Source organism: Bombus terrestris, chromosome 9, assembly GCF_910591885.1.
Source record: "Bombus terrestris chromosome 9, iyBomTerr1.2, whole genome shotgun sequence".
NCBI classification, from domain to species: Eukaryota; Metazoa; Arthropoda; class Insecta; order Hymenoptera; family Apidae; genus Bombus; species Bombus terrestris.
The window spans coordinates 13,119,827-13,147,792 of NC_063277.1; the positions used below are offsets into that span (position 1 = coordinate 13,119,827).

At 39.3% G+C, this 27,966-nt stretch overlaps 1 protein-coding gene across 1 annotated transcript; it reads right to left on the reverse strand.

Moving 5' to 3' along the window:
- On the reverse strand, positions 1 to 27,960 carry LOC100647505 (hydrocephalus-inducing protein). Its single transcript, XM_048408479.1, is given in 61 exon segments — positions 1 to 296; positions 435 to 618; positions 748 to 893; positions 977 to 1,204; positions 1,286 to 1,519; positions 1,601 to 1,711; positions 1,801 to 2,079; positions 2,082 to 2,390; positions 2,727 to 2,862; positions 3,352 to 3,953; positions 4,310 to 4,514; positions 5,440 to 5,609; positions 5,711 to 5,944; positions 6,729 to 6,924; positions 7,220 to 7,379; positions 7,538 to 7,842; positions 8,012 to 8,239; positions 8,490 to 8,712; positions 9,161 to 9,446; positions 9,624 to 9,923; positions 10,133 to 10,377; positions 10,496 to 10,909; positions 10,997 to 11,321; positions 11,428 to 12,091; positions 12,166 to 12,423; positions 12,496 to 12,632; positions 12,834 to 12,954; positions 13,028 to 13,251; positions 13,390 to 13,632; positions 14,428 to 14,559; positions 14,644 to 14,770; positions 15,163 to 15,263; positions 15,798 to 16,252; positions 16,334 to 16,429; positions 16,492 to 16,609; positions 16,691 to 16,771; positions 16,840 to 16,958; positions 17,029 to 17,182; positions 17,712 to 17,941; positions 18,063 to 18,256; positions 18,368 to 18,820; positions 19,040 to 19,211; positions 19,394 to 19,564; positions 19,747 to 20,246; positions 20,461 to 20,678; positions 20,763 to 20,892; positions 22,006 to 22,145; positions 22,221 to 22,477; positions 23,066 to 23,132; positions 23,195 to 23,350; positions 24,052 to 24,261; positions 24,500 to 24,696; positions 24,763 to 24,925; positions 25,192 to 25,389; positions 25,456 to 25,694; positions 25,763 to 25,944; positions 26,036 to 26,119; positions 26,181 to 26,300; positions 27,147 to 27,385; positions 27,542 to 27,731; positions 27,836 to 27,960. Coding segments are annotated over 61 exon segments (13,329 nt in total). The 5' UTR covers positions 27,946 to 27,960; the 3' UTR covers positions 1 to 137.
- Positions 27,961 to 27,966: the final 6 nt, after the last annotated feature.

Consider the following 27,966-nt stretch of genomic DNA (forward strand, 5'->3'; position numbering starts at 1 on the left):
GACCCGGTTTACAATGGCTTAATCCTTGCGTCATACCGTAAGGCGTCATTAAATACCTCACGACTATTTGTTTCGCGCCAGTTTAAAAATACAATTTACATAAACGGTAGTTCAAAAGTGAAACATTTGTTTGTATTTTATTCAAAAACTGCTCTTAAATAATACACCCAATTTATATGAGAAAAAGCATGATCAGTGCAATACGCCATTAGCTTTCCGGTAACGGGATATTTTTCTTCTTTGAAGTCCTCTTCTTCTAACTCATTTTCCCGGATACTCACTTTAACGTCGATACTCTGGTAAATTGTATTATTTTAAATAAGAAAGATAAAATTTAAATACTGAAATAGGTATAAAAATAGAAAGGATAAGATAGGATTCTAATTTGTTAGCTTTCGGATTAGAGGTTCAAGGCGATTTTAATTAAAAATCACCTGTTTAGAATTTAATGTGGTTGACGCAGTGCTCATTATGAAGATTTCGGCAACATCGACGATAAAATCAAAGGTCTTTGCTTCTCTGAAGACATTTTTGAAAGATATAAAAGCTGGAGAGCTTCGAGTAATCACGTAAGGACCCATAGGCTTTGGCAAGGAGCAAGAACCGATCAAAGGGAAGCTTAAAGACAAAGGAGCCGTTAATCGTTAGATTAAAACATCGAATTACCAGTTTCACTTCTATTAACATTTAAAGCGAAGAATCATGTATCTGTGTGAAAAAGAATATCGATATGAATTATGGTTTTACATAAATTCTCCGGCAGTGTCTGAAGATGCTATCAACGTGGCAGTGGCATTTTCAACATCGTACGGCTCGTAAATTACGTCGATTATACCCTCGCTTAGTTCACTCACTTGAATATTTTTCGGACACGCGAAACACTCACTATCTACCTAAAAAAGTAATAAAGAAAGAAGCACGTGAGGCTAGGTGGATTGTATTTTCCAACGTATTAGATTGCTATAATATCACGCACGTGTATCAAAAATATGGCATTCTCGCGAGTGAAATTTTTCACAGGAAGCGAGAACGCGTAATTGCTTCCCAAAGCTGCATTAACACGCGTGGTTTTCTCTGGAGGAGCAGGACTGGCCTTCAATCGCAATTCGTATGGAAATCGGCCCAGCTTTTCGGAATCAACATTTAACATGACAACGTCGGTGATGAATGGCATCGTTGGATGATATATTATAGTAATATATTCCTGCAATTTCCCACATTTCAACGTTCCAAGTATTCAAAGGAAGAAGAATAAAACGACGGTAGATTAACGAGGATTACACACGTGCGATAGTGGTTGCACGATCTTTGACACTTTGGTAACAGTGACAAATGGATGAAGACACTCTGCTGTAAATTTGATCGTTTCACGTTCGAGGGGATTCTCCAGTTTCAAAGCGTAACAAATCTGGGATCGGGCAGGGGTTGCCAACTTGATCGATTCGATCACTTCCGGTTCTGTTACTTCGTACTCTATCTCGTAGAATTGATATTCTTTCTCCACGTTGGTGAACGTTACCTGCATCGAGTAAAAATGAACATCGAATGTCGAGAGAAGGATACATCTCTATTTTTACGTTCTATTAGAAATGTTACGTACTTTGAAATAAAAGTCCCATTTCTCGTAGCAATAAAACACTGCTCGATAATCTCGCTGACTGTTCGGTGGAACGTCGATTCTTTCGTTACCTACGAAGCTGTATAGAGGAATCTGTCCACGAAGAACGAAAAACGGTAAGAGATTTATGTTCGAAAAGCTTTAAAACAGAGCACACGGTATCAACACTATAAAAATCGAACCTGTGATAGCGTGTTATCGTTTCTTAACAATTCGATCTTACATTGGAATCGCTGTTGCGTATTTAACCAGTTGTGAACAGGCAACAGTTCGGTATACTTTGTTTTCGCGGGGAACTGACGGCTTATCTTCTCCGTAACTTGAGGTGGCAAGCTTCTGCCACGAAGAAAATATAACAAATATAAGTTTTCGTCCTGGGATTTCAGCATCAGCGTTCCCTGCACGAATAAAAAGAAGAGAAAAACAGCTTCGAATATAAATTTCCATTTTAAACTTTGATTTATGTCGGTTGACTTTCTACCATATGCAAAGTGTTTTCAGAGTTCATGACCAACGGTGAATATGTGACAATACAAGGAGCAAATTGTAGCGAAGGAACTTGCAACGTTTCGTCGACGGAGAAGTAATCTCCGGTTACTTCAACCTTCAATTTCCAGGTGTGGGTCGAATCGTTCGTTATAACCACGGATCGAGTTTGCTTTCCTCGTACCAAACACTCGAACGCGATCGTTTCGATCGGATCAGGTAGTTTGCAGCACGCTCCGCTAATTTTAACCCTCAAACATTGGTACTTCTCAATCTCCATTACTGCCTGCAAAAGAGATACCAAAAGTAGTAAGAAAAAAATAGTAAAAAAGAAATTAGGAAATATATCTGTATCGAGAACTCGTGGAAAATCATAATTCGGCATTAATCTCGTTACGGAGATAGATTAAAGATTGCAAGTAGGCTGTTAAAAATAATCAGTGGTCGAAGCCCCAATTACTTCGACGTCAGCGGACAATTTTTAGCTCGTGTAATCTCGAAAGTTAAACCGACGCGACGTCGAGGACGTGGTGGAGTGGTGGGACACGCGTGCAGAGAATCTCATTAAGAGATTGTTTGACATATTTGTACGCCGTGACGGGAAATGAGGTCGTGAACTCACCTCACCCTCAATTAAGTTACGCTGCTCAGGGGGTTGGAACTTCACCGTGAAACTGACATCCATACCGGCCGAGCAGTAACCGGACATAGGAGCAATTTGGAAATCTTTCGGCAATTTCGATGTGTTCCACTTGAATCTAAATTAGTTTTCCTATTAACAACGTAACTTTAACCTCGCTTTATACTGGGTGTTTCAGAAAGATTAATACAAATTTAGGGACACGTGGTGTTTGTTTAACTTTACTATTCTTCGTGTCACTCTTTAATTGTATTTATCTAGCTTTAACAAATTCAAGTTCCAAAGAAAAATTGAAATAATCGTTATCGATATATACGATCTCTGGTTTGAATTTTTGGCTAGAGATTTTGGTAAAACACACAGCACAGATAAGTAAGTAAAACAATCAAATGATATTTTGTTTCATTTTTACTAACATTCTTCTGCTTGTTCTAATAAATTTTATGGCAAAGAAAGAAAGTGGAATTGTTAAGTAGTTTTTTCAAAGCAAATTTCCGAGAAAAATTAATTATTCTACGTGCTCAATGATAATATATATCCTTGTAAAAGTAAATTCAACTACTTCAGAGGTAATTAAATAGTTAAACGAAATTAATTATCGACAAACCTGGAGCCCAAATCTCCGGTGTTCATTAATATCACCTTAGACTCTTCTGTACAACCCTGAACTACAGTACCAAAAAAGATATGGTTCCTATTTAATCGAAATTCCGCTCCTACGCAACTTCCACGCACCGAAAACAATGGCAGGATCATGGAAGACGATTGAAAGGCCACTTTTGTCTCGAACGATCTCATCCTCGATGGAGATTTAAAAGTGACCAACACGTTGACCCTCTTATTCCGCTTCAAAACTACGCTCGACGATGGTTCGATCTTCAGAACGTCCAAAAGTTTCGGTTCGCCGGTTGTAAACCTTTGATCCGTAGTCCAGGAACGCTTGATCTCCACAATGGATGCCTGAGCCATTTCGCTCTCGTCATCCGACGGGTCACAATATCTCTGATTTTCACGGTACTCGTCGTAGTCATTTAGATATTTCATGATCCCGAATCTCAGATCAAGCGGTGCCAGACCTTCGTTTATCACCGGAATCTTCCTTACGACGCTCTTGCGAGCGGGAACGTTACCAAGATCTATCGATTGATCGCGCGGGTTCACCAAACGAACCTGAAAAACACTTACAAAGTGTAACGCTGGGTACCGACGCTAGAAATTCGAAATACGCGCCTTTTAAGATAGCGATAGGAAAGAAAAGGTTGGATTTTTCATTCGAGATACGAAGATTTCGAGATACTCGGAATTTGGAAAGTTCCGAGAGATTAACGTTTGATCCTCGAGCGAATTCGAGTACGTATCTCGGCGAAACGTTAGTTAATGTCTCGTGAGAGTTGCTCTTTGAGCGCGTAGCACCGAGAAACTTGCTTTGTTACGCTTTCCGTCGCGTCGACTTCACTCCGTGGAGAACCGGATCCCGGTCGCGAAAAACCTGACGAGCAACCTCCTTATCTCTATACGAAAGTTTTAACAAGCCGTTGCTCGGCGCAACATCGCGGATAATTTACCTTATAGCCAATGCCCTCGCCAATAATCGTTATCCTCTTCTCGTTTGCCGAGTTGATCGTGAACACCAAACATTCGTGGTACTTAATCTCCTTCAATGGTCGAAAAACGATCGGTATGGTGATCGTAGAGCGTGCAGCCAGCGCTTCTGATATCGAATTTAGGTCGACGGAGAGGTGTGGTTGTTCTTCGAATTTACATTCGATTCTGTGTTACGATAATTGCGTAAGATACATAGAAAGGATCACAGGCTCGTTAATACATTGACACTAGAATTGCAAAACGCTTGAATCTTTAACGCTTTAATGGTCGTATATGTAGCATAATTATTTTAGTTCACTTTACTTACAGTTTAGTTTAAATTATATCGTTCAATTACAGTACGTATCGCGAAATTAATTAACAAGTTGATGAATCTCTTAACCAAATATGCTCGTGTGTCAGAAAATCCAGCCCACAAAATTATAAGATATAAGAGGCAAAAATGACGTAACGAGATAAAATAAGAAGGATAAGGGCAATAAAATAATTTATAGCGAATATTTTATCGATTCTACCGTCTAAAAATATCGCGGAGCAATTTTAATTACATCACATTCTGAATAAAAACGCCTAGATACTTTCCCGGTGAATAACGTACAGTTTACAAAAGACGTCCTAAAATGTCCCTGAGCATTAAAATGTTAAAATAGCAGGTTACATAATAGTTCTCGTCTTTACAATTAACGGTCAGTTTTACAATTACGTTAGTTTAATTGGTAAATCAGTTCTACCCCTGTCCACTGATTTCCGCTGTACCGAAGCTGAGCTGTAGTCTTATGACACGCGATTACTATTAAGCGTACAGAAACGAGCGCTTAGAAACTCTTATAAACCGCAGACGAGAGATACAACGGCCATAAAGTGGTAAATGACTTCTAGTCCTCCATTTTTTACTTCGACGAGCGGTAAGAGGAACCTGGGAAAGTTTTAAAAAATTTGAAAAAATTGTAGCATCGAGGGTTCACGTCGTAAACTTAAGCAGCTTAATTTATCGTATCCGAGGGAATGATTAACGAGGAACATCAGCCAAGCGTGATATGCGATTTTGATGAAATTTTGATCACGAGTGAATTTTTACAAAGAAACTCACATAAAAGCCACATCATCGGAGTTCGTTACACGAAGCTCCGCGCAATAGGAGATTGCATTGTGTTGCTGAATGTAGCAAGGTCCGAAATCGTAGCGATTGAAGCTGAATTCGATGGCAGGTCTTTTGGACGTAGCTTTCAACGTGAATTTGTAAGTGGGACCATTGGATATCTGAGGAGAAGTAGCAAAGATCGTTACACTTGTCAAGTGAAATATTTCACGCAGATCGGAAGATTTTTTAGAAGTTTTGCTGTCGCTTGCGATTAGCGTACCTTAAGAAGAACGCAATGATCCTTTATTGTAACTTTTTGATACGTTGTTAGGGTCAGATAACAGGCGGATCGATTCTCGCTGGTCACATGGCCCTGCTTCTGAGACGTGGTCACGCTATACGCGTTTCTGCAGGAAATTTCTGGCGTCATACCGAGCTCCCAAGCGTAGTAGAACGCTACTTTACACGCATTCGTTATGTCGAACTTGAGATTAATCGATACTTCGGGCATTATCTTCGGGCGAAAACAAGACACGTTTTCATTTCTTTTCAATTCGCGTTGTTGCATCCTTAACACTTTGACTGCCACGCCGAAATCACATGATTCGCTCAGGACGCCACAGGAGTATTTTTATTATTCAAAGCATAGGTATTTGCTCATTCTATATACAGGGTGGTTGGTAACTGGTGGTACAAGCGGAGAGGGGATGATTCTACGCGAAAAAAGAAGTCGAAAATATAGAATAAAAATTTTTCGTTTGAGGCTTTGTTTTCGAGAAAATCGACTTAGAAAATATTCATAGAAATTTAAGTGGAAGAGCAGAAGCACGTATTCGGCAGAATGAGCAACATTTTCAGCAATTTTTGTAATAATAAACTTTATGATTACTTCATATTATTTCATTATGTATTCCTAATTTTCCGTTACGGCAAAAACAAACTTAAACTAACTGTCAATTTTCATATAATTTTTACAATTGTAAGAAGTTCAAACGCTCCGGTCACCAATGACCATCGTGGCTCAGACCAACGTGGCAGTCGAAGTGTTAAACGTGCGTGGCAATTAGACTGCGAATACTTATACACTTATGTTAAATTTGAAATTGCAAAGTCGTATAAAAGGTATAAAATATGCAAGAAAAAGGTACTCGTTACAAAATTTAACAGACGAAACAAATCTCTGATTAGTTTCTATTCCTATAGTTGTATTCATGGAAATATAAATTTGTATAAGCATCCCCAATCAGCGATGACATTTTCCTTTCTTCCTTCGTGATGTTCGGAACCGGTTTATTCACCTTGCCCAGGTCGATGACGTTCTCCTTACTCTCGGAAGCTCGCACGATTTCGCCGTTGAGCTTGCAATACGAAACCGAAGACACGATATCGTAAACGGAGGCGGTCACGAACATGGTAAGGGGATTTTTCATCAGCTTCACGGCGCATTGAATGGAAAAGTGGAATTCACCGACCTGGGTTGGATGATACTCGACCCTGTGGACGAATTAAAAAAGACATTCATCCTACCATACTGCTCGGTATCTCGCGTAGAAAGCGTAAAATTCGAAAATCATCTGACAAACGCGAAGGATTTCGTGTTACCGATATAAATCGATATTGGAAAAACAGCGGAAAAAGAGGGAAAATCGTATAGATGGGATATCGCAAAGGACTTTGTGTGAAGCTAGAAAATTGGTTTCAAAGTAAAGAAGAAAATGAATAGTACTGAAGCAGGTACATGAGTATTTAAAAATATAGATTTTTAATTATTGTTAAGAATAACAATGACCAGAAATGTTGCTCGCTCTTCGAGATCAGAGTTCCAGTCATCGGCGTTACGCTGAGCTTTTGAAATTTACCCTCGGAATAAAGAGATTCCTCTAACACGCTAAACGGTATATGAAAATCCTCGTTGTTCAATATTTTCAACGAATCTCTCACGTTGAATCCTGAGAACAGAATAAAATCCTCCGTGAGGTCGTCCGTACAAGCGATAGAAACGAATAAAACGCGACACCCTGTATGCAACTGTGCTCCGAATGAGAGAACAGAAATGAGAAAGAGAAACACGTTGGGTGGTTCACGGTAAGAATACTTCGAGTCCAACCTAAGATCGTTGGCTTGAGTTTCACGTGAATCGTGAGGCAGTACACCGACGGTTCGATTACGATGCCGACAAGCAGGAAAAGGCACTCCAGATTGTATCTATCGATGGAAAAGAGCCAGAATGATTCGAAGACGCCGACATTCTCTGCCAAAAATGTGAAAGCCAGGTCGGTACGTTTTCCACGTTCGGCAATACCCTCGGTCACCGCGCAATGAAAATTCGATATCTCGCCTGGTCCAAGAGCCGATCGATTCGTCCACGAGAAATAATAATCGTCTACAGTGGGGTTGATCAGGTGGAATTTTCTGAAATCGTACATTTTCATTTTTATAGTTTAAGCATTATTTCAAGGTTCGCGCAGCTGTAATGGACGCTTCAATCGTTGTTCGAAGAAGATTTCTTTTTATTTACTTTTCTACTGAACTTCGTTAAAGCAAAACGTCTTTTACAAATGGTACAATGTAGTACACTTACTTCACATGAGTTCCGGCCACGCCAACCACTTTAAATTCGATTACCCTGATGTTCTGCCACAAAGTGGGATCGTCTATTTCATATCCCAAGGGACCAGGTAGCGATGGATCTCGTCTTCCACTGGTTACGTAGTCGCTATCCTGTACGTCGAAGTGACAGTAAGGCAGCAAACTTCTTGCTACGACGGGAATTGTCAGATTCGGTTGCTTCGATTCGTGATTTTCTATGCTATATTTCAACAAGTTTTGAAAAATTCATTCCATTTCCAAGGCTTTTTTAATATATAGCAAAATATGATAGAGCGGGCTCGGTTAAAGGGAAATAATTGATATGCAAGCTGAAAAGATACATATTTAGTTCGACGATGAAATAAAAGGGGAATTTTGGTAATATAAGATTAATTAACAACATACTGAATTTTAATACCGCTGCTTTCTTAAAAAAAGAAAAAGAAGACATGGTTTCATTAGATTCATACTTGCACGTAAGGTATGCCTTGTAATAAAATACATCCTTGGGTGAAAATTTTAATGTACATTCCACAGATTGTCCGGGTGATATCGTTCCTGTCTCGGGATAAATTACGAAAGGCAGATCGTCGCCTTCCAACCAACTGTCGGTGGTTCTTCCCGATAATCCTGCGGTACTGCTGAACAGATCCGATTGTTTCGTGCTTGAAGCATCTTTCATATCGACGCTATCTGCAAAATTATAAATATTATTTTGCATGAAAGATAATCTAATGACAGAACGGATGAAAAAAGCACGAATGAAATAGAAGAACATTATGATACCATGGAATTGTTTTTTAAAAATTAATCACATACACCGAAAGACAGATAATTCATCTTTTCCTTTTAATCGCTAATTTTCCATTAATTTGTAGAATTTAGTCAAAGTCACATACTATTACTATGAATCTTGCTATGTACAATATATATAAATTATTGGTGGACTGTGGATTTTTATGCAAATTCATATTTATGAAGGTACAGAAATAATGAAACGAAAGCTGGATTTAAGTTTGGATTTTTTTGTATATTTTTTGTATTTTTACGTTTTACGTGAATTCTGCGTATTTTAGCATATTTCAATGTTCAAAATGCATAAAAGTCCACAGTCTTCTTACGAGCAATGATATACAGTTACCGGAAACGAACGACATGCATCGTCGTGACAAAATATTCGTGTTGACCCCAGCGCTCGATTCATCCTGGCCGAAATTTCTGCGACCGAGTTCACTTGTTGCGGAGAAGATTCCCCTAGATGATCTCGAATTCTGGGAGCGGGTTTCCTCCGCCGTTCTCGGTCTGGAAGTCACGTTCGAACTGTCTCCTATGTACCTCTTCGGATACTGTTCGTCCATGTTTATCTTCCAGGCGAACACCGTATCTACGATCCCTGGATTCGATAGGAAGAATTTGTACTCCCTGGTCTGCAATGAAATTTCGCAATTGTTTCCAACGCGATTGAAATTTTTATTGGTATCAGACGTAATTTTGCTCCAGGATGTGCAACGAATACGCGAACTATTTATGTTGTTAGAGTTTCTAGTTAAAAAAATCTTTTCTTGTTAGTTTTTAATTATCCGATTGCAAGGTAGAAAATTGACCTGAAACATCAGCGTATCATTGAAGCAAATTTCTTCAACAGTGCACAAACATTCGGAAAATGCAACAATGGCGTTTAATAGAAGATCAATGGATCTGTTCGTTCCAGCCAAAATTTCGTGCTTTGCCTCGATCGTTGGTTCCACGATTTTCTTCAGGAACAAGTCTATGTTGCTTATTCGATCCATCAGATCATGATGTACTCGCTCCCAACGCACCTCCGTCTGTCTATCGTCCCAACCTACTAACTCGTGTTGCGAATATTCTACCAGAATTTCGCATATCAAACACTCGATACGAATCTAAAAGGAAGAATGAAAGGTAAAGAGCACGTTATTTAAAACAATTTACTAACGTTTGTGAACGTGAAATACACGAGTTGAAGTCGTAGAAAAATTATAGATCAGATGTAGTATTGCATTTTCAAGGAAATGATACCATAAGACGGTGGAATATTGGAAATTATTTCATCCACGATTCAGTGACAACAGGTTACATTTCGGAAACGTACGTTCTCGTAATTCGCAGGTTCAGGTGCCAGGAAAGTAGCAACGATTTCTTTGCACGTGAGATACTTGATATGTCCAATAGATGGCTCGAACACAACGTGCGGATGTGCACTCCATTGGAAACGAAACCATCGATCCGTAGATTTATTGGCAATCTTGAATGTCTTTTTGTACATTTTGCTAACGAAACAAAGTCCATAGTCGAGAATGTAGGTCAGAGACGCAGAGTGCATCGAGTTGCTCGAAGCTGCAAAACACACTTCCGCTTACGTCATGGTTAATGAAACAGCGAAGTTTGAATAAAACTGATGACAGATGAATCGTTCGAATTTCAATTTTGTACAGTCGTTTAAATTGCCTTTCACCTGAAACCAATGAATTCTGCTTGGACGAAGCTCTCCGGACCTTGTGATTTTCGGTCACGACTTTACGTTTATTCTCCTCGAATTGTAAGCCGTCCAGGACGATCGGCTCCACGTAACACTCGCCTTCCAAATTAGTCGACAGATTCTCGTACGGATTATCGATCACGTGCAAACGAATTTTTCCATACTGTTTCCCGATTTCAGTCGGAGCGAAGATTACTTTGAAGCGAGCTACGTTTCCGGGTGCCAAACGAACTACGATACATCGATCGCGTGGCTCTGAAACGACAAAATTACAAGTGTTTGGTAACATATTCTCTCTTTCTTTATAACGTTGAGATGGGTTTAAGGCTAGGATGAAGATGGTCGCGTCAATTCCACCTCGTGCAAATATTTTACCTTTATTTCTTTCTCAATTATACCCGCGCGTCATTGTTCTAACAATTTATATGAATAATTTCATTTTTCAAGTAAATTTACGACGCGGGTTAAATGGCTAACCATCGCAGTAATCCTGCCAAATTTGCAGTAAATGCTGCGTATCCGAGCAAGCGGAAAAGAGGAACACGTTATTCAAATCCTCGTCGATCTTCACGATGACTTTCGCCTTAATGAATCCGATGTTTTCCAAAGCGAGATATCTGTAACTGCTCTCGTCGATCAATGTACGAGGAAAGTTCAAAGTAGGTCTTTCCCGTGCTCCATGCACTGGCTCTGTAATCGCCACTTCCGGCACGCAAGATTCTCCTATCAGTTTGATGAATAGCTGGTCTGCTTCGAGATGCGAAGGCAAAACCACGGCTGCTCGAAACGTTTCTTGAAACGTCTGCAAACATCCCCAGAGAATTTCGAAGAGTTTCATTTAATCTCTCTCTCTCTCTCTCTCTCTCTTTCTCTCTCTAATGTAATAATTTCAATCACCACGAATTCACCTCTATGATGTGCGGGGTAAAAGACACTGTGAACACTTTGTGACTCATTGGAGGAATCTGGTCGTTCGTCGGTTCTATAATAAACGTGTTATATTTTGCTGTATTTGGCGTCAAAGATTCTTCCATCAAGCGAATTTCTACGTTAGCAGCAACTACGCCACGGTTATGCAATTTGAAACAAGTTACGTGAGTGCTCAGCACGTTGATATACCGGAAGTAGAGGGATTTCTCTTGACGAGCAAACACAGTGTGCGCCCCAATCTGGAAAAAAGAAACAATAAATATAAAGAGACAAAATACAAGATTGCACATCCGCATTTGCAAAGCGTGCATCGTTTTAAAGGACCAAGAGACGATAAGAACATCTTTGGGACAGTCGAAGTCTTGAATTCTATCAACCACGCGATTTTCTTGAAACGTCGAGTCGAGGTCCTGGAAATCGATAGTGGGCATGAACGAGTTCATGGATAACGTGACTGTTTTCCCTTCTCTGTCTTCGGGAATGCTATTGTCCACCACGATAATAATCTGTTCCTCTTGAGAACCCACGAATTCTGGGTAACAGCTGATGGCGATGCTGTCCGCTTGATCAACGTCCACAGTGCCCTCTGTTTTCATTATCGTAATTGGCCCTATTATCAACCTCTCTGGCTCCGAATGGATTCTATACGTTCAAAGTTAATTAAATCCTCCTGTATATCATTATTTCGCCGGATTTAATTTGTCAAAATATAGTACTTGGTCTCGGTTTTGACACTTCTGGCAGATTTCTTCCCTTTCTTCGACGTGGTTCTTCTTTCCGCCAGGCTCGTCTTCTTGGGAAATTCTTTTGGCAACGCTTTGGTCATGTACATGACAGAAGGATGTTTGTGCAATAACCGAATAGAATAGTGTAACGGAAATTTTCCGATGTTCTCGATATTGAGGTACATGGTTTTCTCGGTGCACATGGCCAACGCTCCAAAGTTTACCACAGGATATGGATTGATACGAAATCTGTCGTAATTCAAAGGGGAATTGCATAGAATCTTCAATATCCAAGAGTTTTCAAGATATCGAAGAACATACCTAGTGTAATATGCAACAAGAGAAACGTTGAGAGGAATCTCGGCGATTACAGTAGTTTCTTTATGCGTGTCAACCAAATGACATTTTAATATCGGGGCTTCCTTAAGCGTCAGCTCGGTCTTCGCTTTGAATATCATCTATGACAGTACAAATGAGACATACAGAAGCCAAACCGATCGAGTCCATTGAGAGAAATAATTTGATCTCTCAACAAATTAAATACCGATCATTAAACTGCGATTGTTTATATTATACTTTTATGAAAAACTTAAAGGTGCAGAAAATTTACAGGACTCACGTGGCGAGTGACTCGTTAAATTATATTTTAAAATACAAACTTCTACAGTTTTCTCTTGATTTGGTGAAACAGTTCCAGTGGCTGGTTCGATTTCCAGCTTCTTCTTGAAATTAGCAGGTAAGTTTAATTTCGCCAATTTCTCTTTGTCTTCCATGGTAATTCTATAAAAGTCGTCATCTTCCTCGTTTCGTTCGTAATAATATGGGAAAGAGAAGAACGTGGAGCTATCCTTACACGTATTTCACCTCGTAGTCACCGCGATTTCTCATGGAAAAAGTCGTCTTCGCGGCGAAGTTCACCTTTATGTATTTCAAATCGATAGGATTCGCGTAGTTGATGTCCACTGCGACGTCGTAAGTTTCTCCGGATATTAATACGACATCGTAAAAAATGGGATCGTTGTCGTCCTCGTCTAGAAATGCCTTGAAGGTTATCGCCTTCTTGCGGACCACACCGACCTGTACAAAAATTCTCTAAGAAATTCTTTCTTTCTTGTTAGATGATATTTATAAAATTTATTCTACGTTTAAAAAGTTTGCTCCAAGTTACTCCTTAACTAACTTTCAATTTGTCGAAATCAAAGAAACACATGTTACCGTGGTAGCGTGATAACAAAACTCGATCTTTTGCTCGCTGCGAGTCTCTATCACTCCATGAAAAGGCGTGAACGTTATCTGTGGATCAGCAGGTTCTTCGGCTTCCAAATACCAAAAGAACGGAACCGGAGTTTTATTTCTAATAGTCAGCGTTCGATATTCTATTCGATAGAGCAGTATGCGACCGAAGGACAACTCTTTCTCATCCAGTTCGATGTCCAACATGGTACCTTTGCTTTGCAACTGAATTTGTTGCGAAATTATAACGATTAAAAGATTTCAGATCACGAGATGTAAAATAATGGAAGAGCCAATTTTACTACCGACAATGATTTTAGAAAATAAATTGAATAGCGTCCATCACACATGGATAATATGATTTTAAAGAAAAGATATCATTGCAGTTCAATTTATTGTAGTTTTCTAATTAAAATGCATCTTCTAAAAAATAAATGTCAAAATATTTCTGATCGATATGTATATTAAGTATACGAACGAATAATCCAGATTATTCAGTGAAGCTGAAAATTGCTTTCTATAACTTCAAAATCTGTTAAACAAGATCCAATCGTCAGGCCGCTGACAAAGGAGGGCATTTGAGAGGGAAATTGCTGTGTGACAACGCTAGGCCACAAACAGCTTCTACGACAAAAGACATCAATGTGTCTTGGTTAGTACATCTTGCAGCAGCCAGCTCATTTACTAGACATTACTCCTTCCAATTATCCTCTGTTCCAATTAGTGGATTAGATACAAAAATGGCTTGACGATTGGAGCTTGTCTAAAGACGCAGCATTTTGCCATGATGGAACTCACCACTTGCCTCATAGATTGCTTTAAAAATAAAGAAATCAACGACGAATACTTCGATTGAACAACTTGCTGTATCGTCTTTTAGATAAACGTTAACTTTCCTTAAAAATTTGGACTATTCATTTGTACACCTAGTATTTATTTACAAGTTCTTTTTTCACAAAAGCTCTTCAATTCGTCCATTAAGAATCCCAGTATCCCTCAAAAGTCTATTTCTACAGTTACCTCGATCACTTCGACTTTCGGATTGTTCGTCACGCACAAGAACAACTTTCCCGTGATAATTCCGAGTCTAGTAGCGATGGCCGACAAGATCAGAGTCGCGCAGCTGCCTCGCTGCGTAGATTTCGTTTCTCGTTAGCGAGAGAATCGTTCGATTTTGCGAGACGCGGACTACTACTACGGAATAATTAAACAGCGTGTCGTTAGCCGATAACGTACAGCGATAAGGAGCTGCTGAGGCTGAACGAAGAAGCACTGGGAATCGTTTTCCGTCAGTGAGACGCGAACCTCCACCTCCACCTCGGAAATGTTGCAAAACTTCAGCCGAGCCTCTCGACGATGCGGCCTGCAAACAGATAAGTCGATGTAACTTGCGAATCCGCCAACTGAAAATGGAAGGAACGCGTTCGATTCCCCTGATAATAGAGGAAATCGTTTCGTTTCTTTAACAGAGGCAATCGGTTTCGTTGTATTTCTCATTCTACCATTTTACGAAAACAGTACAATCGTCGAGTGCACGCGCATCATTGCACTAACGAAAGAACTATGATCCTACAGACGTAGTACTCTTAGAAATATTCTTCTCTTTCCTCTGATATTTCTTTCTAATTACACTGAGAACATAATTGCGAAGATAATTATAGATTCTTCTAAAAGTCGTAGCAATTGTCGGAGCAGCTCCGACACTTTGTATAATTGTTTAATTAATGCATTAAGATATTTAAAGCGAAGAAATACCTTCTGTCTTTACGGAGAACCAGCTGAGATCCAAAATCGTACAACTCTTTGTCGTAAAAGTACGTAGAACTCTCTGCCTCGTTCAATTTAGCATTTGCAGTCTACAATACATTTACGAAGGGATTAACCAGATATACCTGAATTGTTTCTAGCGATTCAAAATGATATTATCTTTCCCTTAGTTGGCCTTTTAATGAAATATTAATTGAGAAGCTTTTAGAGAAGGAGCCTCTAGATCTATAAGATAGATATATAAGTGCCCAGTACGTAATTTTTAGTCAAATAGTAGAATTATTGTGAAACTTTTATTTCTTCTCTACGTACGAAAAGAACAAATTTCTTTGGAAGACATTTCTACTACGTAATTCGATCATAATCAATATTAAAAAGCTAAAACTTTCGACCCAATGAACTCTTGCTACCTACTATTTATCCATAGGTTCCTGTTCCAGGAAGCTATTCAAATATTACTTAGTATAACAAAACAATAAAGTAAAACAAATAGTAAAACGAAAAAGTAATCATCCTTCCGGAAGGTTGTCAAATGTGTTTCTAAAAATCGGAAGATAAAATTATCTTCGTGAATTCCTACAGCTAGTTCGAGCATATAGAGTTAGAGAATTAGTAATTAGTACCTTGGCAAAAATCGTTTTAGGATTCATGTCCAGCCTCGGTATATCGGCTACACCGGTAACATTCACTTCGTAGGTGATGTAATTTCCATCCAACAGAGTCAACGCATACACCTCCTCATAGTGACCTGACTCTTCCGGTTGGAAGCGGATCTTGAATCTCTGGCTTTCGCTCGGCAGTAAAATCCATCGTGGCTTCAAGGACTCTTCCCGAATCGTTTCCAGAAATGACGCGCTGTTCGTGTCCTTGCTTCCAATCGTCGATGCGTTCACAGAACGATTTTCCGCTCTGTTCAATGATTTTTGTTCCTCCGTTTTGCTCGTTTTACGACCACGTCTTCTACGATTTCTTTTAGCGATAGTGTAATTCTCTTGCACGCTCACTTCGCTGACTGCGTTTGACTCGTCGACGGAAAAGATTTCCGGCATCGATGTCAAAGAAACCAATTGATATACGTCTGAATAACAATTAATTTATTCGCCATTCTTTATTATTGGAAATATCGGTACAGGAATTACAGTGAAATTCAAGAGCGTACCGCCGAGAATTCTTTTAGCTCGTTTTTCGACGTCTTTCCACCTGAGGACGGAATAAAGTTTGGGTCGAAGATCTGGTACTGGTATAATCTCGACGGCTACAAAAGATACATGTGCGTGTTGTCTATCTGAGAAGACAGGTTGTTATTACTCAACTTACGAAGAGCAGATTTTGCCAATAGGTTCTCGTTCATTTGAGCGACAACTAAATCGTACATTGTGTCTTGCCAGGGATCGCTGGATCTTACGTACCATATGTGAAAATTATTTGCTGGCACCTAATTTGTACATTTCTTGCATAATTTTCTACGAATTATATCGTTTGTATCAAGTGTAGTATCGTTTCTTTTATACGTCACCTCTGGAACTGTATCTAAAGGAGATACATCTTTGGATCTAGCGCTTCTTGATGCTTTAGACTTCGTTGTAGAAGCTGTTTCCTACAGACGAAATAATAATATCGTCATCGATACTCAAGAGGAATTAGCGAGGACGAAAATAAAATTACTATCGTCTTTCTTATGGGATCCCAATTACGAATCACAGCCTCAATCGACGAGAGATCTGTGTAATATCGATCCATAGTCGCCGTAATTTCTTTCACCTCGCTCGATACAGATTCTTTCCCTACAGAATAAGGAACACGTGATTATAAATCCCGACTGTTGTTCTTAGTTCTTTACTTTAGTAGACCCACTTCGTTTCGAGCTGTCTCTACTTCTCGTTGCTTTGCTTGTCCCTCGTTTACTGGAAGCTGGTCTCGAGTTACTGGCTGCCGTCACGTGTCTCGTCGACTTTGCGTTCCGCTTCTTCTTGGTTGTATTCAAGCTTGAAACGTAGCTACGATTCTCCTGCGAAACAGTCATAATTTCCATGTAAATTTACAATCGAATTCAAACCTTGCAATCTCAGAGAGAACCTTCGAAACTTTCTAATTAATGGAAAGAGCTTCCGCGGCTTTCAGATTTAACCGCAGCTGATGCTAAACTTCCATTCAGTTTGAAACTGTTTGAAAGGTCGCTTTCGTACGAAAATTTTTCATTCGATAGATTCTCATAAATTAATACATTCACCCTTTAAATACACCTGCCGCCAATAGACAGATGAAAATGTATTTTGTAAGAAATACAAACCAAAGGTACAAAGGAAATTTAATACGCGTACGTAAATGTCTTTAAAATTGTACGATGGAAGAATAATAACGAAAAGGATGTTAAGGAAATCCTTGGAATTTCTTTTTAATAACCACGATGTTGAAGAAAAGGATTCAATGATGTAAATCGTTTGAGAAAAGGTTACGAATGAAATATTGCATTAATGCAATGTCAATCCTTAATGGGCTGCCAACACAGATCGGATTCTACAGATCAAAGATCAAACCTTTTTCTTTGTACGTTCCATCATTCTTTCGATGAATCGAGCTCGCCTACGCGATGCTTCCGCCCTTTTAAGTGGTAGAATCGCGTCCAGATACATCTTCTTATCCTCGTCGGGAAGTTGATCGTATTCGGACGACGACATCTCGTCGATGTCCTGGATCTTCTGATTGGGATCGGTGGCTTTCATCGCTGCAAAGATGAAAAGCTCGGTTTTCTGTGCCGTTGGCAATTCTATTTCACGTGCAATTTCTTATAGTGAGGGATCGAACAACTTTTTATTTCGAAGCTATCTCACGTTTTCTTTCATTTTTTTATCTTCTTATAAATTGCCTACTTTGCCTTTTAATTTTACCTATTTCCTTTTGAAGTTGCTCTATCCTTGTGTCGTAGCAAGCCATCGAATTAAGAAAAGTAACGAATAGAAGATACTCGATATTGCCGACGATTCGTAACAAGGAAAGCAAAGCTTCGAGCGTGTTATTTCGCAGGAAATTGCACTCCAAGCTCTGTACAACGAAACCTCGCTTGAAATCCTCCATGGATAATCTATAAACCATTCGTTTCGTTATAAATTGAGGCAACTGGTTACAGGTCGATCGATTTTTAATCCATAGAAAGATCCATAGAAAAAAAAGAAGATTCAAGTAACAAAGAAACCTTTCTTCAAGAGCTTCAGCTATTAATTCGGAAGTAATCCCAAGGAACGAATCCTTCTTTTTCCTTAGACTTCTGTCACCTCTGTCTCTGGGCGAGTCATGGATATCACAGTGATCAACTATTTTCTGCAGTAACAAAATAGCTTGTATCTTATATTCGTATCTACTCAAAGCATCCAACATTTCCAGTTTCTCATTGGTTGGAATTTTATCCAGCTCTACCAGCGGATCAGGATCTGCATGAAGTCGAAGGATTGCTTCTCTCTGCGCGTCTGAACTTTGTATTTTAGCAGCTTTCGACGTTTTCAATTTCTTCGAGGTTTTAGGCGATCCTCCTGTCCTGGACGATTTCTCCTTCAACGAACTTCTCCTTTTACTCGAAGTTCCTGTTTTTCTAGTTGATTCTGATCCGACCTCGTTGCCTTCACGAGCATCTTGACTGATCAAACGCTGTCTGATAAAGAATGAAATATTAACTCATTAACGAAGATGAAAAACTTGAACAAAGGAAAGGGCGATTATGCAAACTCCTATGTTTATAATTAACGAAAGAAAGCAAACGCGAATAAAGATTTTTGTCACATCCGAATAAGTAATAGTATTTTATTTTGGATATTTGTTACTTATGATTTATTATTTATTAATAACTACTTTCAAGTATCGTGGATCTTACTTTTGTTTAACAAAAGCCTCCGAGTAAATCTCATAAGCATCGTCGATGATCTGTCGAAGTTGAATCGAGCATGGACTTCCGGAAAGCGCAGTAACTTCCGTGATCGCCTTATCGATGCTAAGAACTGGAATTTCTAAGACTCTGGCGCTCCGGCACGCAACCTCTTGATACTCTGAACAATATAAATTACGTGCCATCGATTAAGAAGATATCGAACAATGACTAATTACGTGTCCGAAGAGATTATATCATCGTTAGTGGCATGGATTAAGCTTTGCAACAAAGTAGATCATGGAAACTGAAGTTGGTGTGGGATTCGTGAATGGCGAAGATGTACGTGTTACAATGGAGTACCGGTGAAAGGAGCTCCATGGAAAATAACGCAGACTCTTTTCTCAGGCTTCGAGGGATCCGGAATATTGTTCGACACGTCAGATTTTCGCTGGATATTCTCGAAAAGTTCCTTCACCGGGTCTTTCATTCTACTTTGGAAATCTGAACTCTTATAAAGGCTGTCTATGTAACCTGGCAATATGAAAACTTATTGTTGTTAGTTTAAGTGGCAAACACTGTACACTGCCATTCGAAGGTATTCAAATATTTTCGCATTTCTGACAGGATATATTTTGATCACAAAGTTTCGAATAATGGTCAGTTTATATCAATTCCGACATATCGTTACGAAAAGAAATGACACAAGGACTTACAGAAAAGCATGTGTTGGATTTCCTCGGGATCGCTCGTGGGTAGAGGAATGGATTCCAGTAGAGTTTCGTTCAAAATTGGAAAGTCCGGACAGTCTTTTCTGCCCGAATCCGTGCTAGACAAGTCACTGACAACTTCGTTTCTTTTCCCGCGACGACTAGATTCACGAACGCTGCTTTTCCTCGTCGTAGATTGCTGAATAGATCTTCCGCGTTTCCTCGTTTTCCTCTTCAATACGCTCGACCTGGTCATCCTCTCTCTCTTCTTGCCCGTGTCTCCTTCGTGACTCCTTCTCTCAAGCTGAACTTCTTCCTCGAATATTTCTTCTTCGTTTAACTTCTCCATAATTAACGCCTGGGCCATCTCGTTGATTATATCTCTGTAAAATTTCGTTAATTGCCAGGGTATCGATTCACCAGGCTTTCTGGGTGGCAGCAGTATTTCCTTCACTTTGTAGTAATACAACAGAGCCTTCGTTATATGATCCTCCATCTGGAAAACACTGGACCAACGTCGTTTATCGAGAAAACGATATCTAGCAACGTCGTTTATTAAGAGGCAGGTATGAGCCACTCAGATATCAAACTGATCAACTCTCATCTCAATTGTCTGTCCCAACTCAATTTTTATACGTTCTTGATTTCATCGCTTGGATCATTTCTAGTATATAGAATTAACCGGTGTAACTTCTGAGCAACTCATAAGCGTATCTTTACTCGTCCAAATGATGCCAGAAGAACTCCACAGGATAATTGCAAGTATTCTCGATCGTGAAAACTACTTCTTGAATATTCGTATACGGAATAGTGGGCAGAAATTGAATAGTCGGTTCGATTATGTTCAATCTTTTTTCGATTCCACGGCCAGTTATAGCGACTATCTGCGTTTCAGGGCTCATTTTCACGATAATCTTTAACCTCGTCTCTATATAGCACTGGAACAATTAACCCTTCGAAAGAATTTCTTAACAGAGGGCTTAACAGAGAGCTTTTACCGTTTTCCGAGGTTTGAAATATACCCGGACAATTTCGAAATGGCCAGGTGGACAGTAATTTGTATCGTATTCCACGTAAAATGGATAATCCTCGTGTTGCTTCTTACGATGAACGTCCGATAGCCTCGCCTCCCACTCGCAATCGACTAATCCGCTGCGAAATAATTTTAGGTGAAAGATAAAATGAGTTTGACGAAAGTCGAATATACAAGGATATCGAACACGGACAGGAAGATCAAATTGACGTTAAAAATATCGGACCAAACAGAATATTCAAGACGACCATTGCGTACGAGTATGTTTGCATTTTCTTCCGTCCAATTTATATTACTTCGTTTCCGTGTGCGCCAGATGAAAGTGGAAGATCGTAAATAGGTCGACTTTAATTAAGATTCTATTTGAACGAATTTGGAGGAAAATGACTCGCACGCAATGGTGGTTCGCCATTCTCAAAGAAACCGCAAACGCCTGACTCGTTACGCGTTGCAACAACTTTCCTTGTGAGAACGAGCTTTTTCAGAGAATGGGAGGGTGAAAAATTTCGTATAAGAGGACCGCGTGTTTGCGGTTAAAAGCGGATAGGCAAGAAGTTCAGTTTGCAAAGCAGCACGATCATTTCTAGTGGAATATACAGCGGCAAGAAATTTTGCGGTTAGCATTCTGACAAAATGAAACTCATAAAGTATTATTCCCTGTTTAAATATAGTAGGATGATCCTCGCGTTTCGACCCTTTTTGTTAAATAATTTTCTCATATTTGTCCGATAGAATTTGTACGACAAGAAACAAGTGAAATTTTTACGATAACAAGCGTGTAAGAGAGAAATAATCGTCGGAAACAACTGTCGACGAAAAGTAAAGAAGCAAGAAAGATAAAAGCAGAGTAAGAAAAAGTTGATGGTTACGCCGATGCGAAACAGAAGAAAACCGATTGCAGTCAGTCTTTACGCCAATGGTTCTCGCGAACACGAAGGAACAAGGGCTTTTTGCCGACGACGCGGCCGGGAAAAAGCTGCCCACGTTCTCATGTGCTACACACTACTGAGTCAGCAGTTTTTTGTTGCTTCTAGTACTCGCGCAGGAATTTATATGGGTCAGTCGGCCGAACTCCATTCATTTTCGATATTTTCGTGCGCGAATCGTACTACTAGCCGATCCAAGCAGAATAATCCGATCTGAGCCGGACAAAGACAGAATTAAATAGCTCGTCCCGTTCTACACATTGATATTATTATTGTCTAAGTTCCGATAAAAGAATAATTTATTACTCGTTCTTGATCAAAATGTGGAGAACCAAACATTCTCCAACAACAACGTCCTGGAAGTCCAGAAACTTGGTATTGACGGTGACGTACGGATAAGTTACTATTCCCTTTATAGTGACAGGAATCGTGCATCCATATAATACCTGCATGGAATCGTAAATAGAATTTCATTTGCCAAGCTCGTGAATTCTCTGCGTTTTCGTCTGGACGAAGATTACCTCTATGTAAATCATATGTTTCACTTCTGTGCTTTTCTCTGAAAATCTTTCTCGTGTAGGGTGCCAGGTCACTTGAAGAATAGCAGAATCGCCGACCAACAGCTTGGAATGCTTTCTGAAGTGTACTATGATGCCAGATCTTCCCGGGTGGTCTTTCTTGTTCTCCATTTTCATTCTCATTTCCACGTTCCATGGGCCGTAATTAATTACATTGGCCGAGTAGTGAGCAGTACGTTCGACGATCACGTGTTTCATATCTTGAAAGAGGATAAAGTTGTTCAGTTTAATGATAATAATCTGTTGTTAGTCAAGACAATGATATTTGATAATTGCCTGTGAATTTGAATAAATTTGCGAGGAAAAAACGGCAGAATTTGCAATCGTTCGCAGGCTGCATAATGCAGAGCGAATAATATAAACGCACAATTACGTTCGAGGCAATAAAAGGAAAGGTTACGAGGAGCAAGACATACCAATAACGTGCTCGGATGAAAAAAGTTGAGGAATTGGCTCGTTCCTGCGAGTCGTAGCATGCTGCATTAAAATGTATGAATTTGCATCGACGAACTTCCTTGCCAACCACCTTTCTATCGCCATGTCGATGTCCATCGTTCGTGGAAACGTCTCGTCGTACGGAATAATACACCATTCCTCGGCTCGAAGGAAAGTACAATGTGTTAATACGAAACGAACCATATAGAATACTTAATGTTTGCCTACTGTCATTCTTGTTCACGAGTCGGTGAAATATTTATTCACTCTAAATACAATAGGACTCTGCGCGGCTACTCAACTTTATAATAAATTTATCGTTCCTTAAATATCGTGACAATATTGAAACTTACCGGCTAACATCTCCATGTCCGTTTCGAGTAAATCGTTAATCTTCTTGGCAACGATGTTCCCTATTTTCTGTCACATACAATCCATCAATGTTTATGTAAAACGTTGGAAACATCGTCGATTTGTCTTACGTTAACTATGAAATCCTCGGTCAACGATTGGATAGCAGAGTATTCTAACTCGATGGAATGATATTGATGCATTTTCCCTCGAGGAATGCACAGGTAAACTTGCGGAAAAGCACCATAAGCGATCACTTCGATCGTGACGGGCATCAAGTGACCGATCTAAGGATTTTTTAATAAAAATGCAAATGTATGCCTCCTTGTGGAGTTTACGAGCCCTTATTAACAAATCTTCGAATAACAAAGGATTGAATGGAATCGCCGAACGTATTATCGATTTAAAAAGGGTTTAGTCGTACTTCTAACTGAAATCGATGACAGATAGGACCGAGCATGGTTGGCAGATGATCCACGTGAAACTCCACGACCGATTCAGCGTCCACAAAGCCACCATCCGGTTGGATTATCAATGGATATATATCGAATCGATCGATCGCCTCGTTGGAAGCCACCTCCGTGACTTTTATTTCGTAATCGAACGCTATCGTACAGAGATTCCTCAAGACAACGCTGCTACGAGAATATTCCAGAAACAACTGTAACATGTTTTATAATTTCGTGAAATTATATGACGATCTATACTGATCGTGAATTATGAACGTCCGTAATTTATATAACTGACAAAGCTTTCATTTGTCGCGAGTAATATTTTAGTACCAACCCTTAGCGATTGTCATGGTTGATATTTCGTCCTACAATAAATTCCGTACTAATATTATCGTCCTGTAATTTATAATATTGTAGCATAGAAGTAAAGATCCGGCGAATGTCATAAATCTCAAAAATAATTGTACAAAAGGAATATCGAATAACGTTGTACGATTAAGTGGATATTTTCGTTAGACAGTAAGATATATGAATACCTGTTGACCAAAATCGATAACATTCGTGTCAATCGCATATCGAATAGCGTCTGCGCGAGCAAGTAGATGAATCCGCTCGGTGGGTCCACGGAAAATTTCACAGACGATGATGGCTTTTATTCGAAGCCGTTCGAAACCGTGAAATCCTACGTGTACTCGTTGCACAGAATACGGAAGCACCGTGCCCTCGTTTGGAACGATCTTCAGAACCTGGAAAGATATTTCATACGTGGATGTTGTCATAAAACAGGACGTTATATTTCCTCGTGGAAAGCAAATATCGGGCTTAAACTGCTTTGAAAGAAAATCTTTACTGGATCTGAAAAGTGTATCTACCATATCTAATGTATCTGTTCGTTCAAAAATTCTTCCCTCTGTCTACCAATATTATTTTACTTTTAATCGTTATAATTTTATTTAGTATCGTTAGAATTTTATTTCTATTAACTTCGTTGATATAGTCATTCCTTGGAGGATCGGTCTGCATGCTCTCTAACACAACCAGATCTTCGTCTGCCTTAAAATATGATCCAACAATCGGCATTAGAAAGTTTCTTATTTCCTTTGCAGATACCAAACAATCGTGTATTTCAGAAATTTTCTCCGTAAGAGGAATTTCCGAGCTCTGGTTCTCTGAAATGGGCGCTGCAACAAAATTCCGCTAGTTTTTACAGGAAGATCTGAGAGAACATTAATTGAAACAAGAAATACAATTCGTAGGTGGCGGTATCGTGTCTAATGGCCCGTCTCCGACTCCGTCTTGCTTGTCACTCGTGTAAATGTCTTCGTGTACCTCGTCCGCTACCTCGACCTCTTGCATCTCGGCTGTATCCGCCTCTAATTTTGCCTTGCGCGACGAACATCCAGAACACTCCTTTAAGTGCATAATAATTATGAAGATTCAACTAAATGAAAATGTCTCGTTTTTATGAATTAATACAGAAATATACTTGATATTATTCCAATTTCTTTTAAATTGCATACTCGATTTAAGGATTATCAGTAATTCTAAAGAATCAATATCGTGTATGACCATCTTTGATTCTTTCGGCGATTTTATCAAATAAATATTCGATAATTGAAATTTCTTCGAGTAGTTGTTTCCTACAAATCAAAATGTAGTTTCATTTTCAAACTCACCGGCACGACGTCCGAATCGCGTTGTATATCGATGGAATCTGCGAGCCACAGGAATTTATATACAACCGATATTGGTCCGTTATTGGTTAACGTTAATATTTCCTCGGCGCTTGTACCCAACTCGCAGTTAATTACAAAATCACTAGGCTGTATGTCGAGGTTTGGAAAATTCACGTAACCCTTACACGTGATTTTATCCTAAAAGCGATCCTTTCAAACCATGAAACAATATCAAATAACTCTCGAGAACAGCAAAAAATTTACCTGATTGGGATGCTCCTGATATTCTAATCGAAGTATGCCGGAATAATTTTTCGAGTAACAATCCTCGGTATCGCCATTGAAGGAAAAGAAAACGCGAATTTTCGTGGTACCTCCATCGATCAGGACAATCTGCATACTTTGCACGTGTTCTTCGGCAGAGGTTATCAGATGAAATGGTTCTCTCACCGAGAGCTGAACGTTAAGGTCCAGCTTCGATTGATTTGTTACCAATAATTCGTCTAAACGAATAATCACGACGATCAGAAAATTCAGACGTCAATAGATCGCTTCGCGTTTACGTGTTTACCTATTTGCTGTAATTTGTCTTCCTCGGGGCACACGTCCACCCGAAACGTTAACCTCCTTTTACTAAATAGAATCTGCGGTTCTGTCAAAGTAACCGTGAAAGACGACGTGCCGATCAATTCACGTTTCCCTATACCATGAAATTGACCGAAAACGTTCCATTTTTCTACCACGCACTCGTTTCTACGTTAACAGTTATGTTATATTTCAGTTTGATCGTGAGAAATTCTATTTCCGTTTAATCATTGCGTGACCGTTCTGCCATTCTACTCACGCTTTCCAGAACAACTTGCAATAGACATGTCTCGTTTCCCCCGGTGGAATATTGACGATCGAAGGATGTAGTTGAAACTTCGTGCTGCGTTTAGAGAAATTTATACAACATTTATACAATGGGAACGGTCAAATTTTCTCCTTACGTGTGGGACATTAGCATTTGACCTCGTCGAAATCGTACTTCTGGTTCGGTTATCCAGATCATTTGATAGTCATGAGTCCCCTTGTTCGTCAGAGTTATTGTTCGATCTATTTGCTGATGGCTAAACAAGTACAAGCATACATTATTTATATTACATTAAGCTGATAGGGAAGTTCTATTTCGCTGCTGGAAAAAAAGAAATATATATCTCCGACAAAGACGCTTCCACAAAATGCAAACACTAAAATTGTACTTCGTCATACAAGAATTTATCGATAGTAATTAACTTCTCCGATAATATTACCTTCTTCTTTTTATAAATTGTCTGTCGATAGTTTAAATATACAGCGTATTGCAATTTTAAACGCCAAAACTTCTGCACCGTATAGAAGACCGACAAACTAAGAAAGTAAGTCCTTTGAAGAGTTGCTTGTTCTCGGTCCACTTTGGAAAAAATCGCGGGAAAAAAACAAAAAGATTTTCGTTTCTACGTTTATTTATTTACGCTTATTTATGTATGTTATATCGTTCAAAGTTTTGGCCTCTTGCTGCAATACAAACATTACATCTAACGATAACCTCCTCTCTAATTACAGATGAACATTGTTTTGATAATATTTGATGCACTGCAACTACGATTCGACCTCATTTTCATTAAATAGATGATAACACGAATAAGTAAGTGAAAGAAGGAAAGCGTGTTTGTTTCTTTCCTCGCGATTTCCTCCAAAATGGAGCAAAGACGAACGAATCTCTGACCTTTTTTTCTTAATATATCGATCCCCTATACTTTCCGGAAGTTTTGACATTTAAATTGGAGACACTCTGTATATACTTTCCGATTATCTGCGGTTTGCAAAAATCTACAAATAAACTTGCAAATATAGAGGCAGAGAAGCAAATATCTAGCGGCAGAACGTTCCGGTCGATCGAGTAATTTGATGGTGTGATAATGAATGATTGAAACCTGAAAAGCAGGCCCCAGTCGAAAGTTGGGAATATCTGTGGCTCGAAAACGACACTGCAACCATATCCAGTTCCTTTGACCTCTACAGGGATGATTCTGCTGTTAATTACACGCAGCATAATTTTATCTTTGTATTTCCCAGGCTCCACAAGGCATAGTTTGACAGTAATGATCATCGATTCATGCGGTTCGAGATCACCAGACTCTGGACTGACGCTGCACAGTGAATCTTCGCTTTTCTTCAATGATTAAAAACAAAAAAAAAAAAAAAAAAAATGGAAAAGAATTAAAGAATCGTCGCTCGAGAGAATGTGAACAATTGATTTCTTTGTAATTTTTGACAAGATGTAATTTAACTGCAAAATCACTATCGAAGAAAATAATAAGAATAGTACCAGTGTCGCGATAAACTGAGTAGGAACAGGTGAATCGTTGATAAGCTGGAATTCCATCGTTTTTTCTTCGAGAACTTTCACCTCGCCGAAGTCCAAGGAAGTTGGCTCTGCAGAAACCACGGGCCCTTGTCCGTTGCACGCTATGACCATGTGGGATGATACTGACGATGGTTCTCCCATAACTAGCATACTATAGACATTTTTTTTATACTGTCTCCAAGCTCGTAAAACAGTTTCGATTCCAAGCTATATTTAGGTGCATCAACGATAATTATAAAATGTCAAGTACTTTACTTTAGCATGACTTTGTGAGGTCCTAGAGTCTTCGTGATGATAACAGCTTCCATCGTCTTCGACTGATGAGCCTTGACGTAACCCTGATTATTGCAAAGGGAACAAATCATCGCCGAATTATCCGAAACCTA